Source organism: Colobus angolensis, unplaced genomic scaffold (genome assembly GCF_000951035.1).
Source record: "Colobus angolensis palliatus isolate OR3802 unplaced genomic scaffold, Cang.pa_1.0 Scaffold114, whole genome shotgun sequence".
Taxonomy (NCBI): Eukaryota; Metazoa; Chordata; class Mammalia; order Primates; family Cercopithecidae; genus Colobus; species Colobus angolensis.
The window spans coordinates 2,786,697-2,813,564 of NW_012112475.1; the positions used below are offsets into that span (position 1 = coordinate 2,786,697).

General features: G+C 50.7%; 2 protein-coding genes across 2 annotated transcripts in view; one reads left to right on the forward strand and one right to left on the reverse strand.

Annotated features, from left to right (window-relative positions):
- On the reverse strand, nt 1–26,868 carry XKR7 (XK, Kell blood group complex subunit-related family, member 7; the record flags this gene model as incomplete). The annotated part of the gene is made up of 3 exons (XM_011960625.1): nt 1–953; nt 2,187–2,389; nt 26,435–26,868. Coding segments are annotated over 3 exons (1,590 nt in total), but the record flags the coding sequence as incomplete, so codon positions are not given.
- PDRG1 (p53 and DNA-damage regulated 1) overlaps nt 26,484–26,868 on the forward strand; it is a 25,519-nt gene continuing 25,134 nt past the window's right edge. The window contains exon 1 of the mRNA XM_011960022.1: nt 26,484–26,740. The gene's annotated coding sequence lies outside the window, so the exon portion shown is untranslated. The remainder of the gene's footprint in view (nt 26,741–26,868) is intronic.

A 26,868-nucleotide genomic window follows, 5' to 3' on the forward strand; every position in this document is an offset into this window, starting at 1 on the left:
CTACACTGTGGTCTCATACTCCAGCAGCTCCTGGGTGGTCCCCACACTCCGGTACTGCAACCGGGGCGTGGCAGGTGAGGAGTACTCCAGTGCCAGGATGGTCTTCCGGAGCCGGCGGTCAATAAAATGAGCATCCCACGCAGGGTACTTCTTGCGAGGCAAGTCAATCCGGATGACAGGCCCCTCTGTCCGTGAGGTGCGGGCCACTGGTGTGGGAGGCAAGCCAGGCCGCACCTGGAAGACAGGTGGGGTGGGGGTTCCTGCACGCTCTCCTGCTGAGGCCCCATCCCGCTCAGCACCTGTAGTCCTCGGCAGGGACCTGGGGGGACTCGTGATGGCGTCAGCGGGTGGGCCACAGGGCTCTGAGGCCTTACGGAAGATGCAACCAGGTGCCTGGGGACCCAGCATGGGCCCGTTGGGGTGCAGGAGACAGTAGTAGACACACATGAAGAATATGCCCAGCGCAAAGCTGGAGGCCACCACGCAGACCATGATGAGGGAGTAGAAGTCGGTTGAGAAGTTGCGGTTGGAGTACCAGAAGCCGGTGAGTGCAGCGTTCTCCAGCAGGACGATGCAGTGGTAGAGGGTCATGCGGCGTCGGCTACGGCCCTCCTTGACGTTGAACCAGCAGAAGATGTAGATGATACCCACCACCATGTTGTAGATGATCTCCTCCCACTTGGACATGCAGAAGTCCGTCTCCCCTTGGATGACCCAGAAGGTCATGACGCACCAGTGGGCCACGATGAAGATGCCAAAGTAGAGCTTGTAGACGCTGGCGAAGAGTGCGAAGGCCAGGCTGCGGGCGGCAATGGTGAACAGGTGCCACAGCACCTGGGCCACGGCGCCCTTGTAGGACAGCGGCCGCTTGTCGTCCCGCGAGTCCCGCAGCACCTTCTGGTAGGAGGCCAGCGTCCAGGCCAGAGACACGAGGGAGGCAGAGGTGGAGAGGGCTGTGGAGACAGGGCAGGGGCGGGGTGGGCTGGGTTAGGGGCGGGCTTGGGTTGGGGGTCTGGGGAGAGGCGGAGGGTTCCGGGACAGGAGCCGGGTTTTGAAGAGGTGTGAGGAAAGGGGCTATGGATCAGCAGGGATGTGGGGAAGGTCTGGGTGGCGGGGAGCTTCAAGAGCCATCATGAGGCGTGGTGAGGGTGCATGGGACTGGGTACTTCCGCAAAGTGGGAGCATAAAGGGAGACGAAGATGGGGGTTTGGCCTCCATCTAGGACTCTGGTATGGGGCTGTTAGGGTTCAGGGGTCTTGGTGGGAGGGTGGGAAATGAGGGTCCAGGACGCTGGGAGTGGAAGAGGAGGTGAAGAGGAGGTCATAATTAGGGTATGGAGCAGACAGGAGGGGACCATTAGAAGTCGTGGGCCACCAGTAGGAGGCCGGGCATGGAGAGGAATATCTAGAGCTGAGCTGAGCAGAACTGAGGGGCAGGGGCAGGGGCGGGGAGACCCAAGGTGGGAAGCGTTGTGATTGGGATCCAGTATCTGGGCAAGGGATCCCCAGGGTCCTGAGGGGTGGTGATAGTCTTTTGGGACACTGAGGATGGATTGGGCAGGGACTGGGTGGGGAGAGCATGGAGTGCTTCAGGGAGACAGGGGGATGCGGTTTTTCTCTGATATTGAGGGGCTTGGCCTGGTCTGTCATTATGGAAGGGGCAAGGTGGGAAATTAACAGGGCCTTAGGGAGGAGGAGGGGATGAATGCCAGGACCAGGCCTGGGAGGACCCCCCCCCGGGGACCCCAGTGAAGTAGGCTCTCCGGAAACTGATGGTGATTGGCCAGGTCTATGAGGCAGGGGGTCCCCAGGAGATACAGGCCGGGATCAGGTTAGGGAACGAAGTGGGCAGGGGATTCCCCAGAGGGTCTAGGTGTTTGGATGGCAGATGGGGTTTGGTTGGCTCTGGCAACGGGGAAGGGAGGAGGGCGGGAGAGCCCGGGGGCTTGACGGGTGTCGGCCAGGTCCCTCCTCACTCTGAGTGTAAGCGGGCCATCGAAGGGGATGCGGCGGTCTCGAGAGACCTGGAGGGTGGTGAGGCTAGAAGGGGCAGGCCTCCGTAAACCCTGACTGAGTGAGCCCTGGGCTGGGGTGGGGAAGCGCACAGGGCATCCCCAGGGAGCCTGAAGCAGGGAAAAAGGCCCGGTGGGGCGGTCCCAGGCGCGGAGGGTGAAGGGGCGGGCTCACCCGGCAGCAGGTCGGGCGCACCACCGCGGTGCACCAGCAGGCTGAGCTGCAGCACTAGCTGCGGCGCGCTGCGCAGGAAGGTCTCCAGCAGGCGCAGCATGCTCACGTCGGCGCTCTCGAACAGCATCCGCCAGTAGAAGTGGCGCCGCAGCCGCTCCCCGCGCCAGCGGCTCTGCAGCCCCAGATACAGGGCGCGCAGGTACCTGCGGGAAGGACGCGGCGCTCAGGCTCCCGCGCGCTGGTTCCTCTCGCTCTGTCCCACCCGCCCCAAGCCGCCCACAGGCGAAGAGGGCAAGTCACTCCCTATGCTGAGCCTGTTTCCTCAGCTGTGAAATGGGCATTTCGAAAGGATCACCTTATGAGGCTGCCGTTGAAGAGTACTGAATGGACTCATGAGCTTAGAGAAAGGACTGGTACTAAGTAAAGCCTTTAATACAACAGCAGCATCGCCATTGTTCCTATAACGGGTTGGGGCGTGCTTTCTTTGCAGGGTTACTGACACCTTGGAGTGCACTGAGCTTACAATAGCCCTGTTACCCGTCCCTTATTTTGTTTTATTTTAGAGATGGGGTCTCATTCTGTCACCCAGGCTGGAGTGCAGTGGTGCGATCTTAGCTCACAGCAACTTCAAACTCCTGGGCTCAAGGAATCTTCCCAACTCAGCCTCCTAAGTAGCTGGGACTGCAGGCATGTACCACTACACCAGGCTAATTTTTAAATGTTTTTTCTGGCTATGTTGCCCAGGCTGGTCTTGAACTCCTGGCCTCGCCTCAAGCGATCATCCTGCTTTGGCCTTTCAGGGTGCTGGGATTACAAGCATGAGCCACCGCACACGGCCCAATCCCCATTTTGTAGGTGAGCAAACTGAGACCCAGAGAGGTATGTCATTTATCCAAGGTCACACAGCTAGGACACAGTAAAGCCAGGACTCAAACCCAGTCATTCTGGCCTCAGGGCCGGCACTCTAACCATTAGGCGACACTGCCTCTGACTGTAAACCATAAAAAGTTTTGCTCACATAGGTTCCTTCCAGGAACAGTCCCTACCGCCTGCTGCCAGCCCCAGTTCTGTTGCCACCAGCAGCTCCCTGGCCTGTTCCCTTCTCAGTGCCCAGTTGAGGTGAGATCCTCACCGCTCAGTGCCCAGCTCTCACCCCAGGGTGCAAGGAAGGTGCTCACAGCCACTTTTCCTTGGCATCTGAAACTGTTGCTTCCTCTCATGCCACTTCTCCCAACAAACTCTACGGCTCTTCATGGCCGCTTTGCACAGGTCACAGAGCCAGAGCTCACAATGTTCTCCCTCCTTGCTGAGGAATTGTACCTACTGTTGCCTCTCCCTAAAACACCCTGCCCTATCCCCTAACCCCATCCCGGCCCAAACCGGGATGACTCTTGTTTTTTTCCCCAGGCTCAGCTTTTGAACACAATTTTGTCCATAAAGCTTCGGCTGACCACCTTCCACCTAGGGTAAAGGTCTCTCCCAGGCTTCCGTCTAATCTACCAGCACTTGTCACAGTGCGTTGTAACTGCCTGGTTATGTGTGCATCACCCCCATGCTGTGAGTACCTGGAGAATGACTAGGCTGGCTTGCTAACTGCTGCATCCTCAATTCTTAGCACATAGTAGGTGCTTAATCTATGTGGGCTGAATGAATGAAAGTGTGCACGGCTGCAAGCTTGTTGAACTGAATGGAACTCTAGTAACCCTATAGGGGTATAGAAGGGACTCTGAAGTCCTGAGATCAATCCCTGACTTGGCTTCTAATTTACGTGTGATCTTGAGCAAGACCCTCTCTGAGCCCTAGTTAATCCCCCCAAAGTGGCGGTGAGGATTAAATGAATGAAAAGAAACTTTGCACATTATGAAGTGCACAGTGCCCATGTAAGGTGAGAGGGGACCTATCCACACAGATCTCTGGGTCTGATTTCCCCTCTGCCCTGGTTACTTGCCCAGAAGCTCCACTCCTGCAGCTACAGACCCTGCCACCTTCCCAGCAACCCCCACCCCTGCCAGCTCCCCAAACTCTCTGATTCACGGGGCAGGCACACCCTTTGCTGCAAACCAGAGGACTCTTCCAAAAGTGGCTTTCACAGGAAACTGGGGGTGGTGTGTGCGTGTGTGTATGTGTGGAGGGGTAACCCCTACATAGATTCTGTGACCCGCTGCCTGGATCTGAAACTGGGCAGCCAGGGATTTGGGGTCTATTCCCAGGGTGAAGTGCTGGCACTTCCAGGACGTTGTTTGGGAACCAGGGGACTCACTCTATTCACAGCCCAAAGGAGGAAGTCACAGTGCTCCCTGGATGTGGGACCAGCTGATACCATGTTTCCTCAAATGAGTATACTAGTCTCACCAGCTGTGTGGCCCTCTCTAGGCCTCAGTTTCTCCATCTGCCAATGAAAGGGATGAGTTTGATGACTCTGGAGATCCTTTCAGAGTGAATATTCTGGGACTCTCTCTGCAAAATGTGGCCAGGAACATCCCATTTAGGACCCTCCTCCCCATCCCTGGGTCATCCTGGCATCAGTCTATGATGTAAACACACTGTCAACATAACAAATGACAGGATTGGCAGCCAGGATGGGGAAGGGGGCTGTTCCCTCAGAAGCTGACTCTGGAAATGCAAAGCCCCCTCTGACCAACTCTCCTGTGCCATGCTGGAATTCCTTCAGCCATTTCCAGCCTGACGCATCTATACTCACATGCTCCCCAGGACAGGGACCTCAGCCTGGTGCATCTATACCCACTGCTGACACGCTCCCCAGGACAGGGACCTCAGCCTGGTGCATCTATACCCACTACTGACACGCTCCCCAGGACAAGGACCTCAGCTTCTGAGCAGCTCCAGGGCTGGATTGTGTTTCTTCTGATAAGCAGAAATTTGTCTCCCTGTATCTTCCATTTTCTGGACTCCTGCTTACCCCACACATAAGGATCCCTGCAGCCAGAATGATTCATTCATGTAGCAGGTGGATTTTGACCACCTGCTCTGTGCCAGGCTGTGTGTCCTTATGTATCTCCCAGTCCCATGGAAGAGAGACAAGATAGGAGGTGAAATAATGCTACAAGATGCCTTGAAGGGAAGAAACATTTGATCTCAGTTTTTTTGTTTGTTTTTGTTTTGTTTTGTTTTGTTTTCAGACAGTTTTGCTCTTGTTGCCCAGGCTGGAGTGCAGTGGCATGATCTTGGCTCACCACAATCTCCGCTTCTGGGGTTCAAGTGATTCTCCTGCCTCAGCCTCCCGAGTAGCTGGGATTACAGGCATGCGCCACCATGCTAATTAGCCTGGCTAATTTTGTATTTTTAATAGAGACAGGGTTTCTCCATGTTGGTCAGGCTTGTCTCAAACTCCCGACCTTAGGTGATCCGCCCGCCTTGGCCTCCCAAAGCGCTGGGATTACAGGCGTGAGCCACCATGCCCGGCCTGATCTCAGTTTTAAAGCATGGGTTGGCATTTGAAGGCACACAAGAGAGGGAAGGTCATTCCAGGTGGAAGAATCAGCTGAAGCAAAGGCTCAGAGGCCTAAAAGAATTTGGCCTTTTAGGGGAATGGCCAGAGGTTTGCTGGGCCTGGACAGGGGGTTTTAATGGGCAGGGGCATAAGGAGACTAGAATTGTGAAGGGCATCAAATTCTGGGCTGAAGAGTTCAGATTTTATTCTCTATCTGAATGCCATCCCAGAATCAGGGGTGATGAGCTTGGCTCAGTGGCTTAGAAAGCTTGCTGTGGAGGCTGGCTTGGAGGAAAGCCAGGAGAGGATGGGTTTTGGTCCAGGTCTGAAATTACAGGGCTGAGCTAAGGCAGGGGATAGAGGAGGGGCAGAGAGAGATCTGGAGATGACCAGAGGTGGGGGCTGGGGGAGAAACCAAGATGGCCCCTAGAACTTCTGAGGGCCTAGAACACAGGCTGTCTTTTCTAGCCTCCATCCCCCCTGCCACCACATTCCCTTCCCCTTCCTGTGGCTCTGGCTTTGACTAGGAAGGAGAGACCAGCTGGTCCAATGTGAAGGGGCCTGGGGAGTTGGGGGAAGGTGACACCCTGGAAGTTTCTCTCAGGCTGGAAGACCATCTGTTTCCGGGCCCGGGTCAGCATGAGAGAGGCCCTGGCCCCCAGCCAGCATCCATCACTACCTGACGGGCCGTCTGCCCACCTCCCTGCCCACTCCTGCCCCTTCCTCTGCCAGCTCCCAGCTAACCACAGACAAAGGGCTCACACAGCCCAGGGCCACCGTGGGCAGGAGCAGGGATGGAGGAAGAGAAGAGAGGAAGCCTCTGAGCCCCAGGAATGTGGGGTCAATGGGGAGTGTGGAAAGACCACACTGTGGTGTGGGGATAAAAGGCCTGGGTTCTGCCTTGCTGTGCCCCTTTTGGCAACAGGACCAAAACCGTGGCTGTTCCCTCCAGCCAGCACAAAAAGCTCTCTGCCAAGGGCCTGTGAGATTTTCATGGTCCTAGGAAAATGTTTGAAGCCTGAAAAAAAATTGGCTCCAAAACACAGGGAAAAACTACAGAATCAAAATTAATAAATGTTTAATTAAACGTCTGCAAAACAGAACATGATGTCAGCCAATCAACTACAATTTGGCTTTTATCTGGTCATATATAATTTACATGGGATGTTTGATGTAGCTGCATTTTAATATGCTTGATGGATGTGGTGCCCACAAAGGTCTTAAAACAGTCCTGCCCAGGACATGCAACCTCATTTCCCTGGCCCTCAGTTTCCCTTCTCTAAAATGGGAATGGCACTTGCCATTCTGCCTATACATAGCCACTGGGGTAAGGATGAGGGAGGAAAGGTAGCAATGGCTGGCATGTGGGTTTGATTCCCATCTCTGTCCCAGACCCACTGTGTGACCTTGGGTAATCTCTCCGCTTCTCTGAGCTTTATTTTCCTCCTTATTGTGAGCATTAAATGAGTGATGGGGCAGGGTGCAGTGGCTCATGCCTGTAATCCCAGCACTTTGGGCTGAGGTGGGTGGATCTCTTGAACCAGGGAGTTCGAGACCAGTCTGGGCAACACAGTGAGTCCCCGTCTACACACACACACACACACACACACACACACACACACGCAGTGAATTTAAATAGTTTATAAACTGTAAAGGGTGTCCATAGAGGGAGTAGCATACACTGGGCAGGGGCCTCTGGAAGCAACCTCTCTTGAAACCTCCTCCAGGAAGTCCACCCTATCCCACATCCTGCTCTATTTGAAATGAAGTTGAAAGAAGCTGATCTTCACCCAAGAGAAGAACACCCCACCTCAGGGAAGGGAATCCAGATTGGGGGTGGTGTACATTTGATCTTCTCCAAAATTATCCCCAGGCCAGGTGTGGTGGCTCATGCCTGGAATCCCAACATTTTGGGAGGCCGAGGCGGGAGGACCACTTGAGCCCAGGAGTTCAAGACCAGCCTGGGCATCACAGAGAAACCCCATCTCTACAAAAAATTTAAAAGTGGGCCAGTGTGGTGGCGTGTGCCTGTAGTCCCAGCTACTTAGGAGGCTGAGGCAGGAGGATTGTTTGAGTCCAGGAGTTCGAGGCTGCAGTCAGCCATGACTGCACCATTGCACTCCAGCCTGAGTGACAGAGCAAGACCCTGTGGCTAAAAAACAACAAAATCCCCAGTCTGTCCATGTCTCCTCTGCTACCACCTGTGCAGGCCACAGTTATCTTGCCTGGGTGACCACGTCAGCCTTCCATGTGGGCTGCCCGAATCCACTCCTGCCTCCCTACAGTCCATTCTCCACATGGCAACCAGCGGGATATTTTTAAAACCTGTCAGATCATGTCATTCCCCTTCACAAAGCCTTCCAAGGGCCTCCCATCACACTTGGAATAAAACCCACGCTTCTCCCCTCGGCGTGCAGGCCCTAAACCATCTGGCCCTGCCTGTTTCTCTCACCTCATCTCGAACCACTGTCCCACTTGTTCCTGACACTCCAGATGCGCTGGGGGGATCCTAAAACTCAGCCAGACTCATCCCTGGCTCAGGACATCTGCACTTGCTCTGCCTGGAACACCCCTTTCCCAGATCCTCCCGTGGCTGGCTCCTCATCACTTCACACCTTCTCAGAGAGGCCTCCCAGGCCACCCTTGCCAACTCACTCTAGTCTACCACACCCCCCTGTATTATTTTCTTCTTAACCTACACTATGAAATCACCGTTTATTTATTTATTTTCCATTCTCCCACTGTGAATCCATGAGGGCAGGGACATCCCTCCTGACCTTACAGGGCTCTGGGGTTTCTCTCCTTGAAGTTGCCAAGAGCCAGGACACCTCACAGGTTCCTCCTGCCCTCGCTGACTCATGCTTGTCCTTCTTCCAACAGGAAGCACTCCCTGATGCCCCTCTAGCCCAGTTAGGCCTTGCTTTCTCTAACAGCTCTCAGGCTTGAACCGCGTGAGGCCTGAAGTGAGCCAGACACTGCAGTTCGTGCTGTTAACCTAACAGGCAACTTCTGCTGTCCCCATTTTATAGATGAGGAAACAGAGGCCGTCAGTCTGTTTGGAATCTAATTTGCTGACCCCCAGTCTTGTGCTCAGAGAAGAAGCTTGTCCGGGAAGAAACTGGAAGAGCATGAGTGTATAGTGCTTGGGGTGGGGGTGGGAGCAAAAAGGCCACGCCTGGCGAGGAGAGTAGAAGCTAGAGTATGAAATCCCTCCTGTCAGGGATCTAAAAACCTGTCTCTTCTGAACCTCACTGCCTCCGTGAACAGGTTGCAGCATCCATAAATGAATAGGAGCTCATTCCCTTCTCCCCAGGCCCATCCTACCCTCCCCATAGCAACTTTCCAGTGTCCGCCAGTCCCCCAGAGTTTGGGGGCTGCTCTCTAATGGGCAGGAGGGGAAAAGATAAGGGGATCCCATGTTCTTGAGAAGCCAGGAAGCTCCTGGCAGTGTCTGCGTCACCCCATCTCTCTCCTGTTCTTTGTTCCTGAGTCACCCCAAGTCTCTGGTTCTAGGTCAGGGTTTCTGGCCTGCAACTCAGTCCGTTCAGACAGTCAAACCTGGGCCCAAGCCTGTACCTATCCCTTTGACCTCAGAACCTGAGTCACTGTCTCTGTCTGTCTGTGGATCAGATCAGCCTGTCCATTGTGTCTGTCCCTTGAACGCAGGGCCAGCCTATTTATCATTCCTGCATTTCTGTCAGGAGTCTGTTAGTCAGTCAGTCTTACCCTGGAATCCTGGCTCAGTCCCTGGCTCAGTTCCGGAATCCTGGAATCCTGTCTCTTAGACTGTGGGCCACATAGTCTCTCAGATACTATGTCCTATTGGCCTGACCCTGTGATCCTGGGTAAGCCTGTCTGCCTGCCCTTAGAGGCCAGGAGCTTCAGTCTGCGTCCCCTGGATGCCAGACAGCTTTCCATCCTGTGAATACGAGGTCTGCTTTTCTGTCTGTGTCTTGATACTGGCTCTGCTTGGTGGTCTGTCTGTCTGTGTCTTGGATGCTGGGTCTGTTTGGTGGTCTGTCTGTCTGTGTCTTAATACTGGGTCCTCTTGGAGGTCTGTCTGTCTGTGTCTTGATGCTGGGCCCACTTGGTGTTCTATCTGTCTGTGTCTTGGATGCTGGGTCTGTTTGGTGTTCCGTCTGTCTGTGTCTTAATACTGGGCCCACTTGGTGGTCTGTCTGTCTGTGTCTTGGATGCTGGGTCTGCTTGGTGTTCCGTCTGTCTGTGTCTTGGATACTGGGTCTGCCTGGTGGTCTGTTTGTCTGTGCCTTGGATACAGGATCTGTTTGGTGATCTGTCTGTGTCTTAGATGCTGGGTCTGTTTGGTGGTCTGTCTGTCTGTGTCTTGGATGCTGGGTCCACTTGGTGGTCTGTCTGTGTCTTTTAGTCCCTCGACTGCTTGGTTCATCTGCTGATTTGTTGCTCAGCTCGTGGCTTGGCGTGACTGCCCGTTTTCCGGCCGTCCTCCTCTGCCTGCTCCTCCTCTCCCTGACTCTGGGTCTCTCTCTGTCTGTGTGTGTCTCTCACATCCTCAGCTCCTCCATCTGTCGGTCTCAGCGTTTCCGAGTGTGTGTTCTCGCCCCTCCCCACTCCCCCTCACAGCTCTGGGCCAAACACACAGCAGCTTCCAGCGGCTCCCCCGCTGCCTCTCCATCCAGGAACCACCCTCATGCTGGCTAGCTCCCTGGTCTCGATGCAAGCCAGGGTCTGTAGACCCCTACAGAGTGAACAGGGTGGGCCTGGGAGGCAGATGGGAGAGGCAGGGCTGATGGGCAGGGGCAGGACATCCCCCCAGCTGAGCCCATATAGCTAGTCTGTAGGTCTGCAGGGGGACAGTGTGCAGCAGTTACTAATCAGGATAACAGCTCACATCTACTAAGTCCCAACTGGATGACAGGCTGTGCTGAGACTTTTTATACATATGAACGTGTCCATCCCTCTTAACAAATATTTGAAGTGGGGACTACCATTATCCTTATTTCACAGATGAAAAACAGACCTAGAAAGGGACCAGGACTTGTCCCAAGTCACACAGCAAATTAGTGCCAGATCTAGAACTCAGCCCTGGCTCTTCATGGCCTCCTGAGTCAGAGCAGGAATGAGGAAGGACAAGCCTCATCCCATGGGATTCCCCTGTTGCCTCGGCTGCCTATGTGGCAGGTTCCCTCATATGGAGGGTGTGCAGTATGGCTGCCCAGCAGGACCCTGATAGGACCCCGGTAAGACACGATGGACTTCAGGTTTCACTTGGGATTATATGGGTTTAGAGAAAACTGGGAGAGGGGCAACAATAGTAAGTGGAGAGTCAGGAGACCCAGGTGATTCGGGGAAAGCCCAGCTCCTTGATGGGCCTCAATCTTCCTCTATAAAATGGAAGTAACTGATTCTTGTCTACACTAAGGGGTGTTCATCAAGCCCCTCCCCACCCATCCAACTCTGATAACATTAATGCTCCACAGCTACGTCCTGAACCCAAGTTCTTCTCTCTACCCTGGTGTCACCACCCTGGGCCAAGCCACCTCATTCCAGCAGCTTCCCTGGGGTTCTCACTTCCATCCTTGCCCTCTTCAAGCCTGGTCTTCACACAATAGCAGGGGGATCTTGTAAACTCCTAGGTCAAGGCAGGACACTCCCCACTACTTTCTTTTTTTTTTTTTTTGAAATGGAGTCTCGCTCTTGTCACCCAGGCTGGAATGCAGTGATGTGATCTCAGCTCACCGCAGCCTCCGAGTCTGGGGTGCAGGTGATTTTCGTGCCTCAGCCTCCAGAGTAGATGGGATTACAGGCATGCGCCACCACGCCTGGCTAATTTTTGTATTTTTAGTAGAGACAAGGTTTCCTCATGTTGGCCAGGCTGGTCTCAAACTCTTGACCTCAAGTGATCCACTTGCCTCGGCCTCCCAAAGTGCTAGGAGTGAGCCACTGCGCCTGTCCACTCCCCATTATTTATTTATTTATTTTTATTTTTAATTTTTTTTGAGACAGAGTCTTGCCCTGTCACCCAGGCAGAGTGCAATGGAGCGATCTTGGCTCACTGCAACCTCTGCCTCCCGGGTTCAAGTGATTCTCCCTGCCTCAGCCTCCTGAGTAGCTGGGATTACAGGTGCCTGCCACCATGCCTGGCTAATTTTTGTATTTTTAGTAGAGACAGGGTTTTGCCCTGTTGGCCAGGATGGTCTTGAACTCCTGACCTCAGGTGATTCGCCTGCCTCGGCCTCCCAAACTGCTAGGATTACAGCGTGAGCCACTGTGCCCGGCCCCCACTACTTTTAAAATTAACTCTTCACCATGACCTTTGAGGCCCAGGAGGACACAACCTTTGTCCCTCTCGGGGACCTTCTCCTGCCACCTCCCCCTCTCCCATGCTCCAGCTTCTGCTTCCTGAACACACCAAGCTCACTCCAACCCTAGGGCTTCTGCCTAGAAAGGTCCTCCCTGACGCCTGTCAAACTCTCATTCTCCCATCTCAGCTCAGTGTCACCTCTTCAGAGATCTTTCCCAGCCATCCCCCTCACCACTGCCTGTAATCCCACAAAGCACTTCTGCAGCTCCTCTGGTCACTTTCTGTCATATTACCCTGTTTTTTTAAGTTACACACATCACAACCTGAAACCGTCTCATTTTACTTGTTTACATATTTATTGCCTGTCTTTCCCCCAGTCCTGCAGGTCATGAGAGTGGGGACCATGTTTATGGTGTCCTCTGCTACAAGCCCAGTACCTGGCACATTGTTAATGCAGTCATTTGTTGAGTGAGTGAGTGAATGAACGAAGAGAGTTGAATATACTTTATAAACTCTGCTTTGTAAACTTCTTAAGTAAAAGTGGTCAAAAACAGAGGGAAAGAACCCAGGTGAGAGAGTCAGGTAGGCCTGGGCTCAGATCCTAGCTCCATCTCTTACTACGTAGCCCCAGGCAAGTTGCCTCCCCTCTCTGGACCCATCAGCCCAATACCCATTTACAGGGTAGCTGTGAAATCAGAAAGTAGTAATGTGTGTAAAATGCCCAGCTCAGTGTTGGGCACTTGATCAATGGAAGGTTTCAAGGAACGTTTTGAATCAGAGGCCCCATCGGTAAGAAGGAAGTTTGGTTTCTGGCACAGCTGAGACCCACTCCTAGGCTGGCTTTCCCCTGGTGCTCGTTGAATCTGTCCCCAAGGGACACTGGGTGAGAATAGCACCTTTGGGACAGGTTCACAGGGCAAGTATTCTTTGGGGTCTCTGCCTGCCCCCCAGAAAATAACTCCCACTCATCAAATACCTTTTATATGTACTTTGCTAAAATCCTCACTGCAGTCCTGTGAGGTTCATGGATATAATCCTCATTTTCCAGATGAGAAAACTTAGTGCCAGAAAAGGGAAGGTTCATTTGACATTTATTCACCAAGCACATTTTTTTTTTTTCCTTTTGAGACAGAGTCTCTCTGTCACCTAGACTGGAGTGTAGTGACTCAAGCTCAGCTCACTGCAACCTCCGCCTCCTGGATTCAAGCGATTCTCTTGCCTCAGCCTCCTGAGTAGCTGGGATTACAGGTGTGCGCCACCACACCCAGCTAATTTTTATAGTTTTAGTAGAGACAGGGTTTCGCCATATCAGTCAAGCTGGTCTCGAACTCCTGACCTCAGGTGATCGGCCCACCTCAGCCTCCCGAAGTGCTGGGATTACAGGTATGAGCCACCGTGCCCAGCCCACCAAGCACTTTTGAGTACCTACTATGTACCCAAAAATCTGTGCTAAAATGGCTCGTGGACACAATGGTGTGCAAGACAGACCCAACCCACCGGTGGAACTCAGTCTAATGGGGACCTGAAGATTAACTAAATCATCAGGTAAACATGTAATAACAAGCATGTTCCATGGGCTCCAGACATACTCCAAACAGGGGTCCCTGCTTCAGCACTGAGGATGGCAGTGCTATTGGAGGAGGGCCAGGCCCAGCTTGGGAAGGGTGTGGCAGTCAGGGAAGGCTTTCTAGAGGAGGTGACTACTGAGCCATGATCTGAAGCCATGATCTGGGGTTACAGGCATGAGCCACTGCGCCTGGCCGGTCTTTATCTTTTTTGTTGTTGTTGTTTCTGAGACAGGGTCTTGCTCTGTTGCTCAAGCTGGAGTGCAGTGGCGCCATCTCAGCTCACCACAACCCCCGCCCCCTGGGTTCAAGTGATTCTTCTGCCTCAGGGGCATCCCAAGTAGCTGGGACCTCAGGTGTGGGCAACTACACTCAGCTGAGTTTTGTATTTTTTTTGTAGAGACAGGGTTTCACCATGTTGACGGGACTGTTCTCAAATTCCTGACCTCCGGTGATCACCTGCCTCTGCCTCCCAAAGTGCTAGGATTACAGGCATGAGCCACAGCACTAGGTCTTTTTTTTTTTTTTTTTTTTTTGAGACAGGGTCTCACTCTGTTGCCCAGGCTGGAATGCAGTGATGAGAGCACGACCCACTGTGGCCTCGATCTCCTGGGCTCAAGCAATCCTCCCACCTCAACCCCCTGAGTAGCTGGGACCATAGGTATATGCCACCATGCCAGGATATTTTTTTTAATTTTTAGTAGAGATGAGGTCTCTCTATGCTGCCCAGGCTGGTCGCGAACTCCTGAGCTCAGGCAATTCTCCTGCCTCAGCCTCCCAAAGTGCTGGGATTACAGGGGTGAACCACCATGCCCAGTCTGGTCTTTATCTTAAGAGTGATAGAGAGCCACAGGAAGGTTTTAAACAGAGAAGTGACAAGATTAGATACCACTTCCTCATGTTAGAGGAAGCATCCTGGCTGTGGGGAACAGATCGCAGGAGGACAAGGGTGAAAGACAGGAGACCAGTTGCCAGGTGAGAGGTAAGGATGGCCCGGACATAAGGCAATAGAGTCTAGAGCCATTAGAGAAATGACTTGCCCAAGGTCACATAGCCAGAAAGCATCAGAGTTGCATCCCAAACCAGGACTGGCTGACTCCCCCATTTCACCATGGGGCATGGATCAAGCTGAGCCAGGCCCTGAGAACCCAAATCTGGTCTATGGGTTCTCCAGGAAACACTGGGTTCCCAGCTATACAGCCTCCTCACCTGCAATGAAGCCCCAGAAGCTTTTGCCGGGGGGTTAGGGTGATGGCCCTGAGGCCCCCTCCCCATCTGCCTATCCTTTAATGTTGAGTGCGCCTGCAAGAATACAAAATAGGACCTTCCTGAGGTTGTCAGCCAAATGAGTCATAAATGTCAGTAAAGAATGTGATTTTACACGTTTGGCTCCCATTTCACGTGGTGCTGGGAGCTGGAGCTGGGCTGTCTCCCTCCTCCTTAGCAGCCCCCTACAGAGTCACAGCACCTCTTTTTTTTTTTTTTTTTCTTCTGGGCTAAAGCCAAACATTTTCCAACCACTAATTTTAGGCCCTAACTGAGAAGCTGAGACCCTCTCCCATCCCACTCACCCTCATCAGCTTCCAGCCAGTGTCCCTCTTTTGCACAGCAGAGGAATGGGCAGCCCTTCTCCAGCAAAGCATTTGGGGGCTAGGTTATGGCCTCTCACATCCCTCACTGTATGAGTGCAGCCAGCTCTCCTCCCCTCTCTGGACCTCAGTTTCCCCATCTGTGAAATGGGTGCAGAGCAGAGACTAAAACCCAGGACCCCATACTCTAGCCCAAGGCCCTTTGTTCCCCCTTTCTTTCTTTGCTTGATATCCTCATGTGGAGTTGGGATGTCATAAGCCAGTGGGGGAGGGGGTTAGATTCCAGCCTCCTGATGGCATCTGAAGGTATCATGGGACCAAGGCAGGGAGAAAACATCACTTCTATTTGTCCCTAGTCTGGGTGTGAGATTCTACATGGCAGCCAAGGTCTCAAACGCCAATGCTCAAAGGGGCTCAGCTGCTATCATTATGAGGGACTGGGGAACTATGTGGCTTGTCTACAGAGGCAGCCACCTGTCAGTTCCAGCCAGCTGATGCCCTGGGAGAATATTAGCCCAGCATGACTGGAGTTTCAATTTTTCAAGAATAGGCGGATATTAGGATATTTATGCAAAAAGAAAAACAAGGGAAACATCTCATTTTGGAAATGTTCACAACAAATTAAAGAAATACCATATGAATTTTTAAAAAATTAGGCTGGTGTAGTGGCTCATGCCTGTGATCTCAGCACCTTGGGAGGCTGAGGTGGGAGGATCTCTTGAGCCCAAGAGTTCGAGGCTTCAGTGAGCCATGACTGTGGTACAGCACTCTTGCCTGGGTGGCAGAGTGAAACCCTGTCTCAAAAAAGAAAAAAGAAAGAAAGAAGGAAGGAAAGAAAGAAAGAAAAAAGGAAAGAAAAAGGGAAGAAAGAGAAAAAGAAAGAGAAAGAAAGAGAAACGAAAAAAAGAAATTATAATTCCATTTTGTAGGTGTGTGATAGCAGTATTACATATTTTAACAATTTTTTTTTTTTTTTTTTTTGAGACAGTCTCACTCTGTCGCCCAGGCTGGAGTGCAGTGGTGTGAACTCAGCTCACTGCAACCTCCGCCTCCCGGATTCAAGCAATTCTCCTGCCTCAGCCTCCTGAGTAGCTGGGACTACAGGCATGCACCATCATGACCAGCTAATTTTTGTATTTTTAGTAGAGACGGGGTTTCACCATGTTGGCCAGGCTGGTCTTGAACTCCTGACCTCAGGTGATCTGTCCACCTCAGCCTCCCAAAGTGCTCGGATTACAGGTAATAGCCACCACGCCCAGTCATTTACTGATGTTTTTGAAGTCTATCTTTTTAGAGATGTTTGAGATTTGCTTGAAAATAACATGGAAGGGAAGGAAATGGGGTGGGACCTGCAACTATGCTCTCCAACACCTACGTGTTCAACACTTGCCACGTATGATTATTTAGACTTTGATTCATTAAAAGTAAATAGAGTTTAAAATTTAGTTCCTCAGTCATACTGGCCACAGGCCAATTGCTCTGTAGCCATGTGTGGCCAGTGGCTACTATATTGGATAGTGCAGATATAGGACATTTTCATGACTGCAGAAAGTTCTGTTGGATGGTGCTGCCCTAGATAAAACAAGGTTGGCCAGGAACTAATAATTGTTGAAGAGAGGTGATGGGGGATCACTATCCTACTCCCTCAACTTCTGCATGTGTTTAAATTTTTATGTAATAAAAGGTTTTAATAAAAAGTAGGAGAAGAACTGGCACAGTGGCTCACGCCTGCAATCCCAGCACTTTGGGAGGCCAACGCAGGAGGATCACTTGAGCCCAGGAGTTCAAGACTAGCCTGGACAACATAGTGAAACCCTGCCTCTACAAAAATTTTGTTTTAAAATTAGCTAGGCATGATGATGTGCACCTGTAGTCCTAGCTACTCAGGAGGCTGAGGCAGGAGGATCGCTTGAGCCTAGGAGGCAGAGGCTACAGTGAGCTGAGATCGTGCCACTGCACTTCAGCCTGGGCAACATAGCATGACCATCTCAAAAAGAAAAAAAAGGTAGGAGAAAAAAATCCTTTGCAGACCAAACCAACACTCTTGAGGCTGGATTTGCCCATAGGCCACTGATTGCAACCTGTGGTCTGGTGGTTAAACATCATGGAAACGAGTATCATAAAGTCCCAAGGTTACAGCTACAGACACTTAGAACTAAGGGGCTTTAGAGATGATCTAGTTTACCCTCCAAACTGAAGCAGGAGTCCCTGCTACAGCATCCCTGCCAAAGTTAGCCACTTCCATCTGGACACTTCTGCTGATGTGGAGTTCATACCCTTGGGAACAGCCTGATTGGCAGTGTGTGCTTGCTTCTATTCCAAAGACTGTATCTCCCTTTACTATGAGTTCGCATCTGCCCTCACACTATCTCTGGAGCCATAGAACAACTCTCCTTCCTCGATAGGGGGTCAGTGGGTGAGAGTTAGGACCCCTTATGCTCCTGTCCTAACCCCATCTTGTTACTAAGCAAGTAGGACGGGCTGCGACTTGGGCCAGTGATGGTAGTCATTATAGTAGATGTTTTCCGGGCATATACTACGTGACAAGCCCTGTGCATTTACATTATCTCAAGACATCCTTATCAGAACCTTAAGATGTGGATGCTATCACTATCCCCATTTCACAGGTGAGACAGGAGCTGTGGCTGGTGGAGCAACTTCCCCAGGGTCACGCAACTATGATGTCATGGCACCTTGATCTGCACTGGTGCCCCAAGCTTTCAGCTACTCTGCTTTCTTGTCCAAGGAAAACTCACCAGAATTCTGAAGTTACTTTACAGATGGAGTAACTGAACCCTAGGTGGTAAAGTGACTTGTCCAAGATTCTGATCTCAAAGGTTCGATCCAGTTCACACCAACATTTATTGAGTACCTACTGCATAAAAGGAACTTGACTTCCTCCATCTCCTAAGTCAGCCACATCTGTATCATTTTGGGAACCCAACCCAGGGTTGTTCCTATTACCTCCTCTTTCCTTAGCCTTAGGCCGTTGACAGTTTCAAAGGCTGCAGATGTAGGCCTAACAGACCTCAGTGCTGTGTCCACAACTGCAGAAAGCTCCCACATTCAGCACCCTGCACTTCATCCACAGACCCAGTGCCCCGCTTCAACTGGCTTCATGTTGCAAGAACCCACCATGGACCTCACCAAAGCTGGCTGGGTGCAAGACCACCAACAGGAACAGAGGATCCACTCTGGGCTAGTCACCATGGGAGACAGAGAGAAAAAGGGACAAGGCCTCCACTCCCCAGGGGTTTGTGATCCAGTGGGAAAGCCAGCCAGGTGGGCAGATGATCACAACAAAATGTGATCAGTGGTGTGGGGTAAAGAGGAATGAGTAATTGTGCCTGCAGAGGAAGTCTGAGAGGAAGAACCCAGAATGTTAACAGTGGGGACTTTACATTAAAATACAAATTTAAAAATACTTTTCTGGCCAGGTGCGGTGGCTCATGCCTGTAATCCCAGCACTTTGGGAGGCCAAGGCAGGTGGATCACCTGAGGTCAGGAGTTCAAGACCAGTCTGGCCAATATGGTGAAACCCCGTTTCTAATAAAAATACAAAAATTACCCGGGCATGGGGGCGGGCATCTGTAATCCCAGCTACTTGGGAGGCTGAGGCAGGAGAATCGCTTGAACCCAGAAGGCAGAGGTTGCAGTGAGCCGAGATCGAGCCACTGCACTCCAGCCTGGGTGACAGAGCGAGACTCCATCTCAAAAAAATAAAAATAAAAATAAAAATACTTTTCTGATATTTTTTCTTCTGCTTCTCTAAACAATATATGATTGACTGTTTGTAAGAATACACTTAACTAGCAGCAGATAGTATAGCTTGATGGTTCCCCCTGTGGGTTTGGGAGCCTGACCTCATGGCTTCAAACCCTGGCTTTGCTCCTTATGAATTGGAAGGCCACTCTTCTCTGTGCCTCAATTTCCACATCTGTAAAATGGGGCCAATAATGCTAGCAAACACTAACTGAGTACCACTATGTGCTGAGTACCGTGCAGAGCACATATATGTTAATTGAATCAGCCTTCACAATGGAGACCTGGGTAGGGATTGCTATGATGCCCATTTCACAGATGAGAAAGTTGAGGTCCAGAAAGGTTAAGTGACTTGCTCAAAGCCACACAGCTCATATGTGGCAAAGCCAGGGTTTTGGATCTACAGTTCTTCTTCATCCTCGCACTCCCTACCTGGTAGGATTGTCAAGAGAAATGATAGAATCTAAGTCTTAATAAACAGTAAGTATAATAATTTTCAGTAACACCTGATTTTTAAAAAACAGGCAGGTGTATACATGCATTTTTTTTAGCTAATTAAAAACCAGAGGTAAAATCTTCAAGCAATGCAAGAAATATCTACTTAGTAAGTGGAAACCTGCCCTGACCCCAACCCTCCAGCCCCAAGAGATAATGAGCAGAGGGGAACTTCTTCATGCCTTGTCTATATTGCCTGAGGTTTAAACAAGAATGTATAGCTTTTTCATCAACAGAGAAAACAGCCAAACATTTTCCACTTTAGAACAATGACTTTTGCCTGGTTGAGGGAGTGGGAGGTGGTTTCTGGGGGGCAGAGGGTAGCATGTGTGGGATTTGTTCAGAGAAAGCTTCTTAGAAGTGGTGGCATTTGAGCTCAGCCTGGAAGGACATGCAGAATTTCACTGGGAGGAGACTGGAAACTGGTGTTGGGTGTTGCTGGAGGAAGGACTGCAGCCAGTGGAGAGCAAGGGGGCGGGGAGCAGGTTGTCATGTGGGTAGAGCAGGGAGGAAAGACAAAAGGTCAGGGGGCAAAGGGCCTCAAAGCCAGGCTAAAGCACAGGGACTTGCTCTAGGGACAGAGGGGAGCCATCACTCTGCCTGCAGGTGGAAGTGGGATTGGGGGTTGGGGTGATAACCAGAGGCTGATAGGATTACCCAGGGGAGGAATTTGGATGCCCTAATGAAGGGTGGTGAACAGAGAGGCCAGAGAAGATCCCAACCATCCTCCCTTCTCTCCCCAGGGACCTGCGCCCCAGCTGCTGGGTTCAAAGCCATTTCCTGGCAGCCCTCCGCCCTCCCACTCCCCAGAGCTTCTCCTGTGTGGTCTTTATAGATCAAACAGGGGACGCTGGGCCCAACTGCCGCAGCCGCTGTGTCTGTTAGGAGCAGCTCTAATGGCCCATGACAGCTGGATGGGCAAGGGGAGGAGGCAGGGTGGGAGTGGAGAGCCTCCTGGAGAGGGATCTCCCAGGAGGTGGGTGGTGAGGCCCAAACTGGAACAACCCTACAAAGGCAGAGCAGGGAGGAACCTCATGGATGGTCACTGAGTTCAGGGGGCTGTAAACAAGCATCAGCTGTAGGACAGATTATTCAGAACAAAATCTTAGAGGTGTAACCAACATGTCATAAAAGAGACATTCAGAGACACTTGGGTTAAAATGATAGAGACAGGGCTGTAAAACAGTTTGAAAACTATGGAATCCAACCCCTGACCTGTTTTACGAAGAACAATGACTAATGATCATCGTTGAGCACTTCCTATGTTCCAGGCACTGTGCTGAACACTAAACATTATTTAATTTTCTACTACCTCAAGCCCCATGCGATAGGTGCTATTATTAGAGGGTCCATTTAGCAGATGAGAAAATCAAGGCACAGACAAGTAATGCCACTTGTCCTAAATCACAGAAAGTGGCAGATGCAGGATATGGCTGATTCCAGAGAGTGGATTCTGAACCATTAACTCTGGCCCCAGTGGAGAGACTAAGGATCAAAGAAGGAAAGAGGTCACATTAGCTCAGCCTGAAGCAGACCCCCACCCCTGTTGCTACAGCTTGATCCAGTCTCCATTGTCTCTCTCCTGCATCTTTGTAGCAACCTCCTCATGCATCTCTAGGCTTACTCTGCCTCCTTCCAGTCTATTCGCTCTTTTTATGCTTTTTCTCTTGGGATGGAGTCTTGGTCTGTCACCCAGGCTGGAGTGCAGTGGCATGCTCTTGGCTCACTGTAACCTTCGCCTCCTGGGTTCAAGCGATTCTCCTGACTCAGTCTCCCAAGTAGCTGGGATTACAGGCGCATGCCACCACACCCAGCTAATTTTTGTATTTTTAGTAGGGATGGGGTTTCACCATGTTGGCCAGGATGGTCTCAATCTCTTGACCTCATGAACCGCCTGCCTTGGCCTCCCAAAGTGCTGGGATTAAAAGCGTGAGCCACCACGCCCAGCCCCTCCAGTCTATTCTCCACCCAGCAGCCAGAGTGGACGTTGCAAAACACAAGCCAAGATCATGTTCCTTCTCTGTCCTGGGCTCCCCATGTCATGAAGAGTAAAAGCCCTAGTCCTCGCCATGGCCTCTGAGGCCCTGCATGACCTTGCCCCTGCCAGTCTGTCCACCAGCATCTCCAAATATGCTCCCCTCACTCTATTTCCGCCCCACAGGCCTTCTCCTTGCCCTTCCCTTTTCCTTCACCTGCAAAACCCTTACCAAGACCTCTACACAGCTCGTCCTCACCTCCTGCAGCCCTCTGCCCACATGCCACCTCCTTGAAGAGGTCCACCCTGACCACCCTATCTCAAAGAGCCACACCTCTCCCCAGCACTCCAGTAGCTCCCTGCCCTGGTTCATTTTTTTCCCATAGCACTTATCACAATCTGACCCAGGTATTATATATCACATATAACATATATCATAGTTTATTTTTTATTGGTTTCTTCATTAGGCTATAGAGCTCCAAGAGGGCAAGGACTTTGTCTTGTTCACCACTCTATTCCCAGCACTTAGAACAGTACCTGGTATATAGCAGGGGCTTCATAAATGTCTGCTGAATGAATAACTGCAGATTAAATGAATGACTGTCATGTCATTATGGCTTCAAGGGACTTCAGGACCCCCTTGCTGTCTGGCCACGTGCTCCGTGAACAAACCTTTGTTCCACAGGGAGCAAAGCCCAGGCTAATGCACTAATCATTGCCAGCAGTTTCTGAGCATTTAACGATGGAACAAGCCCTTTGCTGAACCCTTACACATTATCTCATTAAACCTTGAAACAACCCAAGAGGCGGGTGGGTACAATTATGGTCCCTAGTTTACAACAGATGAGGGATGATTTGCCTTATCAAGGTCACATATAAGAAGTAGTAGAGTCTGGATTTAAACTGAGGTCATTTGAATCTAGAGTCCGTGCTCTCAACCATTATGCCAGGAATATAGTTTCCCAGAGGGGAAATCCAGGGCCTGATGTTCACTTCCAGTAGGTCACTAACTCATTCCAGAACTTCTCTGTCATGCAGGGCTTCTTAGGTGACATAGAGTGCAGTGTCCAGGCCTAGGCATAGAAAGGGCATCAGAGGGAGGGCCCCCAAATCCCAACTGCCTAATTTTCTCCCCATTTTGGGGTTCCCAGATCCTGAGAGCCTGGCAGGAATCCCACGTCAGATCGTCTGCCACTAATTGGCTTAGCAAACCATGCTTATCTGGGCGAAGCTGGGGCCCAGAGAGTTCAAGATTAGGAAAAGCAGGATTCATGGCTTACTGCTCTGCTGCCTACAGGGTCAGAGGGGACAGGGTTAGGACTTTAATTGGCTTAAGAACCCTGGGCAGTTTAACAGCTCAGGGAGTTTAAAGGGAAGGGAGGGATGAAGATGTAGGTTGGTGTCCAGGACACAGCTAGCTTCATGCCCCGCCAGAGGATCTGTTTGCTGTTCTCTCAGAGGGTCAATCTCTCTGTGCACAAAGACATTGTTCTGACATCTTCCAAAGTAGCCAGTGTGTGGTGTAAAAGATAGAGCTAGGTTTGGGACTGATCACCTTTCCTCACTTCCTCAGTGGGTGACTTTTGGACAAAGTTACTTGACTTCTCTGAGTCTCACTTCCTTATCTGATAAATTGGTATAACAATAGTCACCAGGGGGAGGGTTTCAGAGTAACATGAGATCACATGCCTGAAACACTCACATGGGGCCTGTGGGGACACGGTAGGTGTGCAGTGTCTGTGTATGCTTTTTCCTATTCTCTCTCTTCAGAGTCTCATTTTATGTTTAAATTAGTAATAAAATATTCTGTGTGAAAAGACTTTATCAATTTGAAGAGCTAAACCAGAGGTTATGAAGAAGACAGGCTAATAAATATGTTTCCTTTGGTTGACACTATTTTTAAACATCTTAATTAGTAGTTAAATTTTGGAGAGTTCATGGAAAAATCCCAATTTCCCATTTCTCTTGAGAAATCAAGACTGGGTCCACGATTTCTCATGGCATGATCAGTTGGAGCTTCCCTTTGCCTCAGACACTACTTGCCCCCAAATGTCCTCTTGTCTGACACCCCTTGTATCTTATGGTCTGTTACCTGCCTGAGTCCTCGAAGCATTTGAATTTTTAATCCAGCATTTTACAAGTCTAAGAAGTTGAAAAATACCTTCATGATTACAATTATTTTATTCAGAATTGAGGAAATGGGATCAGGAGGTGAGTGACTGCCTAATCTCCTAGGTATGATTCTGGAGGACTCAATCACACATCTCCTTCCTCATTACCCCAGGCCCCACCACTCAGAACTTCTGTGGGAACATCTCAAGTGGTAAGCAAATGTGCTGGGCCAACATTGCTTAATTTCTAGGAATGCCAGCCTCTGCAGCTTCTCTATACCTTCTCTGGATTTTCCTTCCATTTGTCCAGGCCCTTAGCCATTTTAGAATCCAAAGATCTTTGGGGAAAGGGCCCAGAGGCTTTTGCTTTAGCAATAAACCCAGAGTCAGAATTTCAGGAATGGGAAACTCTTAAGGTCATCATATCTAATCTCATTTTACACACAGGGTAACTGAAATTACCCAAAGATGGAAAGAGCCTTGCCCAAGGTCACCCAGGAAACTATAGTCACAAACTAGGATAAAGATGTCAGCCTCCTGACCAGATCACTCCCCAATCCAGCCTTTTCCCCATAATACACACTGTTCCCATCCTCACCCACATAGTTCAACTCCCTGCCCCTCTTTTCACATTCTTATCTCAGTGCAACAGAAGCCCTGACTTTCTATCATACTGGAATCTTGGAAACTCAGATTCATACTTCTTTAAGATTGAGGGACACTTTAGTGGCATAATCACAAGGTGGATACATTGAACTCAGCCTTAAAGGCAGAGAGCCTGGAGTATCAGCTCTTCAAGTTCCTAGCTGTGTGACCTTGGACAAGGATGTCCCCTCTCTGAGCCTCCATTCCCTCATCTGTCAAGTAGAAATTATAATGCTAAGCACATGACAGGATGATTAGAAGGGGTACAGGAGATATAGGAGGTAAAAAGACAGCCAGTAGGCTTGGCACAAAGTCAGTGTTTAATAAAATAATTGTTATAGAACTGTAAATTAGGGCTTTTAGGTCTAAGTGAAATAGTACAGATATGATCAAAGGGAAAGATGGACAAACTAGAGCACATAGACGCTTTCTAAATTGTTACAGGATTGATACTGCTAGATCCAATTTTTTTTAAAGGGAAGCTACGACTCTGGGTTTTTTAAATACTATACAAGCCACATAAAACACTTCCACAAGCCACATTCAACCTAAGCGCTATTAGATTGTTATCCCTACAAACTTATCTCATCCCAGCTCCCTCATTTTGCAAATGGGAGATAGTAGAAATAGCTAGTCCTTTTAGCCATATCCACGAAACCATAGAGCTGAAGGGATCCTTAACAATTCTAGCTACTCCCCTGAGACCCCACACCCACGGCCATTTTTGCCCCATTTGAGGGAAACTCAGTTTACGCTTAACAAAGAAGAAAAGTATTAGTTTCTTGTAAGTGGATTCTGAATGGGGGGATAGCCAGTGAGTCAAGGGGCATCTGGCCCACTTAAGGCTGAAGGAAAAGGGGGATGAAGCTTGGCTACCAAGAATAGGAAGTTACCATTTCAGAATCTAAAAATATCTTTCACCATCTGTCCACTCGGGCACAGAATGATAAATGCAGATTAGTTCCTGGATGTAGACATGAATATTTTTATGTGTCACGCTAATAATAATAACACCACCTTGTGTGGATAGAGCTCCACCCCCCTTTTCCCCTAGGGTAAGCTTAGTGGAATATACACATCATCTTGGCAGGAATAGATAGGGAAACAAAGGCACAGAGATTTGACAACATAACAAGAGTGACACAGCAAGTGAGCAGCAGGGACAAACCTTAGGAGTCCTGTTTTCAACCCTCAGCCCCAAACTGAATCTTCTGAGTTAGGCAGAATGTGTTAACAAGTAGCAGAATAAATATAATGACAGCAGTAATCACTCTTTATATCTCTAGAGTGACTTTTTCCATGCTTTTCCCATGCTCTTAAAATGTTATAGTCTGCAGGGCCCACATGCAGACCTCTCACCTGACCATCCCAACAGGTAAGAATAATGCAATGATAAGACAATGAGATAAGAGGAGTAGGGATTCTCCCTCATTTCATAGGAGAGGAAACTGAGGCTTGGAAGGAGGAGGGCAGCTTGCCTAAGATCATATAGTAAGCAAGTTCATTCTGTCAGAGCACAGAAGAGCCTAAGCTACTAAACAGAAATTCAGATTCAAGAGGAGCCCTAGGTTTATAATTACCCCTGTCTCCAGTTAACTTAGTGCAGCAGGCACCCTCAGTCCTGGCAGAGGAAGAAGACTGGAAGTGGGCAGCTTGAACAAAGCCTCAGTTTTGCATTACCAGTTTGGGATTAAAGGGCAGCCAGTGGCCATCTAATCTCAGATTCAAGATTCCAAATCCCCTTGGCCCTGTTGGAAGGGGAGGACACTTAGTTGGGGGAAAGGGGGTCATAGAAAGTAGAAGGAACCTGAGTTTTCCCCAGTTGGGTCCAGTATATCTTTCTCCAAAAAGCCCAAGAAGTTTAGGCGGGATATTCATTTAGCTGTCTCAAATTCTGTGGCTCTCCTTGCAGATTATGAATGAGCTGCAATTCTGAACTGAGCATCTTTGAGAGCAGGAAAGGACTTCTGAGATCTTTCCTGAGCCCAGGCTTAGCACTCAGGCAGAGAGGAGTGGGTTATGGCAGAATGGGGCCCTGTGGTCCTGTTTCAAGCTTCACATTTATCCTCATGAGCCCCGGATCCTCCCCACTCATGCACACCCCTGAGGATCTCTTTCTCTCCTTTCTTACCCCATCTCCTCCCCTCTCAAAGGCCAGATCAGACCAGATGGCACTGGGGTTGGTCAGGGCTTGGGGGCAGAGGTCAGGGAGGAGCCGACTGAGAAGAAATTAGAGCTGCAATGGGGTGGGGCGGGGCGGAGGTCAGGACAGGAGGGTAGCCCGGAAAGGTCAGATCAGGGCTGGGACGGCAGGTAGCCCTTCGCCACCCCCAGTCCTCGGGCTCAGCTCCCTCCACCTGCGCTTCTCCTACCTCCAGACCTGGCCCAGCTGCAGGAGGTGGACGAGGGTCTGCAGCAGCCAGATGCAGAGGCGGCAGCAGCGGCGGCGGTAGGCGCTGGCCGAGGAGTGCGCAGGCTGGGGACCCGGCTCGGGGCTGCCTTCTTTGGTCCGGAAGGCGCTGGCGCTGTCCTTGGTGCTGATGGCGGCTCCGCCGGCTACGCTGTCCTTGGTGCTGACGGCGGGTCCCGGGGACCCCGCAGGGTCCGAGTAGTCGTAGACGAACCAGCGGAAGCTCAGCAGCTGCACGACCAGTGAGGGCAGGAGCACGAACAGCAACGTGAGGCTGAAGCAGGTGTGTTGACCCTGCAGGTAGTAGGAGGCCGCCAGCCACAGGTCCGTGGCGCCGTCGGAGAAGAACACGAGCAGCGCGCACAGCACCCAGCAGCAGTCCCGCAGCTCGTAGCG